At 44.8% G+C, this 3,213-nt stretch overlaps 1 protein-coding gene across 1 annotated transcript in view; it reads left to right on the forward strand.

Annotated features, from left to right (window-relative positions):
* Window positions 1-2,499: 2,499 nt before the first annotated feature.
* The window catches only part of MYL1 (myosin light chain 1), an 18,683-nt gene continuing 17,969 nt past the window's right edge, over window positions 2,500-3,213 (forward strand). The window contains exon 1 of the mRNA XM_035891938.1: window positions 2,500-2,619. Within this exon, the coding sequence (XP_035747831.1) occupies window positions 2,500-2,619 (120 nt within the window). The remainder of the gene's footprint in view (window positions 2,620-3,213) is intronic.

Here is a 3,213-nt window from a genome sequence, read left to right on the forward strand (position 1 = left end):
TGGCCAGCAGGTCGAGGGAGGTGATTCTGCCCCTCTACTCAGCTCTGGTGAGACCTCACCTGGAGTACTGCGTCCAGCTCTGGAGCCCTCAGCACAAGAAGGACATGGAACTGTTGGAACGGGTCCAGAGGAGGGCTACAAAAATGATCCGAGGGCTGGAGCACCTCTCCTATGAGGACAGGCTGAGAGAGTTGGGCTTGTTCAGTCTGGAGAAAAGGAGGCTACGGGGAGACCTGATTGCGGCCTTCCAGTACCTAAAGGGGGCCTATAGGAAAGATGGGGAACGTCTTTTTCATAGGGCCAGCTGTGTTAGGACAAGGGGAAATGGTTTTAAACTAGAACAGGGTAGGTTCAGGCTAGAGGTAAGGAAGAAATTTTTTACAATGAGGGTGGTAAAACACTGGAACAGGTTGCCCAGAGAGGTAGTGGAGGCCCCATCCCTGGAAACATTCAAGGCCAGGTTGGATGGGGCTCTGAGCAATCTGATCTAGTTAGCAGTGTCCCTGCTCACTGCAGGGGGGTTGGACTAGATGACCACTAGTGGTCCCTTCCAACCCTAAACATTCTATGATTCTATGATTCTATAAAACATCAGCATCACTTGGAGATGCCCTCATCAGGCCCCTCAGGGATGACAGCCCGCATGCTCCTGTTTAACTGGCAGTGGTGCAGGAAAGACCACGCCACTTCCTTTCTAGGTGGACCAGCAGAGCAGACATCCTTCCATCAAGCACCTTGAATGCAGCCAGCAGAACTCATAAATCACAGGCTCTTTGTCCCAAAGCATTCACAAAACCAAAAGCAGAAAAAAGGAAATAGAATCTCTCCTGGTCTTTGTTCTCTAAAGCAGAGACTGAGCCAAGGCTGCAAATTGTGTGGATCAGTACAGGACTTTTGATTAACAAGAGAAGACTCAACTTCTGAAAAGTGTCTTGCTCAAGGTCATGGGCTGTAGCAAAGAGGTCTGAACACTGGTTTTCTTATATGAAGATAAACCTTTAGCTGCTCTCCTTCCCTTTTTATGGTGTGCATTTTTGTAAGTTTACCTTCCTTAAAACTCATTAATCTAAAATGGAAGTGCTTGGATAGCCTGCCAGACTTTGGATGCAAAGTGTCTGTCCAGGCCTTCAGGCTCTAAATTTCTAATTACAAAACACTCCACGGTATAGTTCATGAGACAGAAATAAGGGCCCCATCAAAAGTCTTGCACTTACTAGCATAGAACTTCAGGAGCCTGGAGAGTAAATGGGAGAGAGATTGCTAGACAAGGGAAGAACAACCAGCAGTCTTGGTTTTTTCTGCAGAATATCTCAATCGTATGGACCCAGGGGAACCATCAGGTTTGAAAGAGTTAGAAGCTGTTTTGCTGTGCTAGAAGAAGTCCACTGAAAACAAAAAAAGCCGTTTTCTCCTGAAAGTTGTGTCTCCCAGAGAGCATGCAGAGCAGGGAAGTCCATCAGGAGACTGAATGGTGGAAAGATAAACAAGATACAAGATAGACAGGCAAACAAGGTGAAAACAGAAGTGCCTCCTTTGCCCGATGGCTAGTTTCCAATCATAAATACATTACAAAAGGAAATATTTTGTGTGGGAAAACATAACATCCAGATGATGTCTATTCTATCAGGGCTCAGCTTATCCCTAGGAGAGGAAAAAGAAGATCAAAGGAAAAGATTAAAGGAAGCAATTTTCAATTTTAAACACAGTCTTAACATGACAGAAAGAATAGTAAGAACAGCTGAAAGACACTCAGGGTCTGGGAGAGATGCCTTGGCTGAAGGTAGTGCAGTGTTTACCATATTTGTCTGCTTTATTTTTAAACACCCAGAGCCTTTGCTTGATCAACACTTCCTTGTAAAAGAAGGAAGCAGAGGAGGAGTGAGAGGCTGTGGGGAGAGAGGCAAATGAGGTTGGAAATTGATGATCTTCCCAGCCATGAAAGTCAAAATTCCTGCTTGAAACCAAATCTTCCTGGAGTGCTACACATGTGGGAAAAGGGGAGGGAAGGAAAGAAAGAAGATTTATTACTTAAGCAGAACTGAAATTCTGATGAGAAAAAGGACTGTCTAAACCATGCCTGAATGTCAAGAGCAGATCTGAAACTGGGTTTGTCATATTTCCCTCTTCTATGCAAGCATTAAAAAAAAAAACCAGGGGAAGTGGTTTGGCTTTTTACAGAGGAGGGAAAAAAGCCACTGATGTCCCTTGATCTTATGAAGCCCTGAACTCTTATATTCCATTTATAGCTCGAGCTGGAATGACATCCCCCTTGATTAGCAAGCTGTCCAATCCAGCTGCATGTGTCAGGACTGTACGAAGCACTAAGTGAAATATATATATGCCCTTACAGAGTTTAGCACATTGGGTCCACCTCCGGGGCACAGGCTGTAGCTCATTCTGACCACTGCTCCTCTCTCGGGAATAACTCTTAAGGTTTGGTTTGGGTTTTTTTAAGGTTTTGGGGGGGGCACCTTTACTTTCAAGCATAAGCAACACAAAATGGCACCAAAGAAGGACGTAAAGAAACCAGCGGCAGCACCAGCACCCGCGCCAGCACCAGCACCCGCTCCTGCACCAGCTAAACCCAAAGAACCCGCAATCGATCTCAAGAGCATCAAGGTAAATGGATGAACGTGTGCTGATCGCGGGCCCCAAAGCACTCCCAAAGGCAAAAGTTAGCAGAGTCCTGTCTGAGACCTGCAGTGAAATGTTGTGTGTGGTTGGTTCCAGTTTGGGGATGGCAGTGAAATGAATGAGTAACCTCAGTCAACGGATTTATTAACCTGCCTGAGCTTTTGATTGTTTCAGTAGCTGGAGGGGTGGAAGGCATGGTGCATGATTTACCACATAAGTGAAGCCTGGTGGTTTCAAAAGTATTTTGGAGTGTGTCCCTCAGAACTTTTTACCAAATCAGTATCAGTCTAACCTGTTTGGTAAAGCTAAATTTAAAAGAAAAAAAAAAAAAAACCACCAACCAAAAAAGCCTCCCCAAACCCCCTAAAGTAGGTGCATGAGGACAGGAAAGGGTTACTGGAACTTGAAATGCAATGTTTTCCCATAGCACTGCACTAAAACCAAACCTTATTTTGCAGTTTCCCCTCAAATTCCTTCCCAAAGTTTTGCAAGCACCTGATGACCCTTTGGTCATCTGTTTTGAGATCAGCGTGGTTTATCTTTAAAAGCAGAAACAAAACAGGTTTAAAAAAAAAAAAA

This window comes from Egretta garzetta, unplaced genomic scaffold, assembly GCF_000687185.1.
Source record: "Egretta garzetta isolate BGI_Z169 unplaced genomic scaffold, ASM68718v1 scaffold230, whole genome shotgun sequence".
Taxonomy (NCBI): Eukaryota; Metazoa; Chordata; class Aves; order Pelecaniformes; family Ardeidae; genus Egretta; species Egretta garzetta.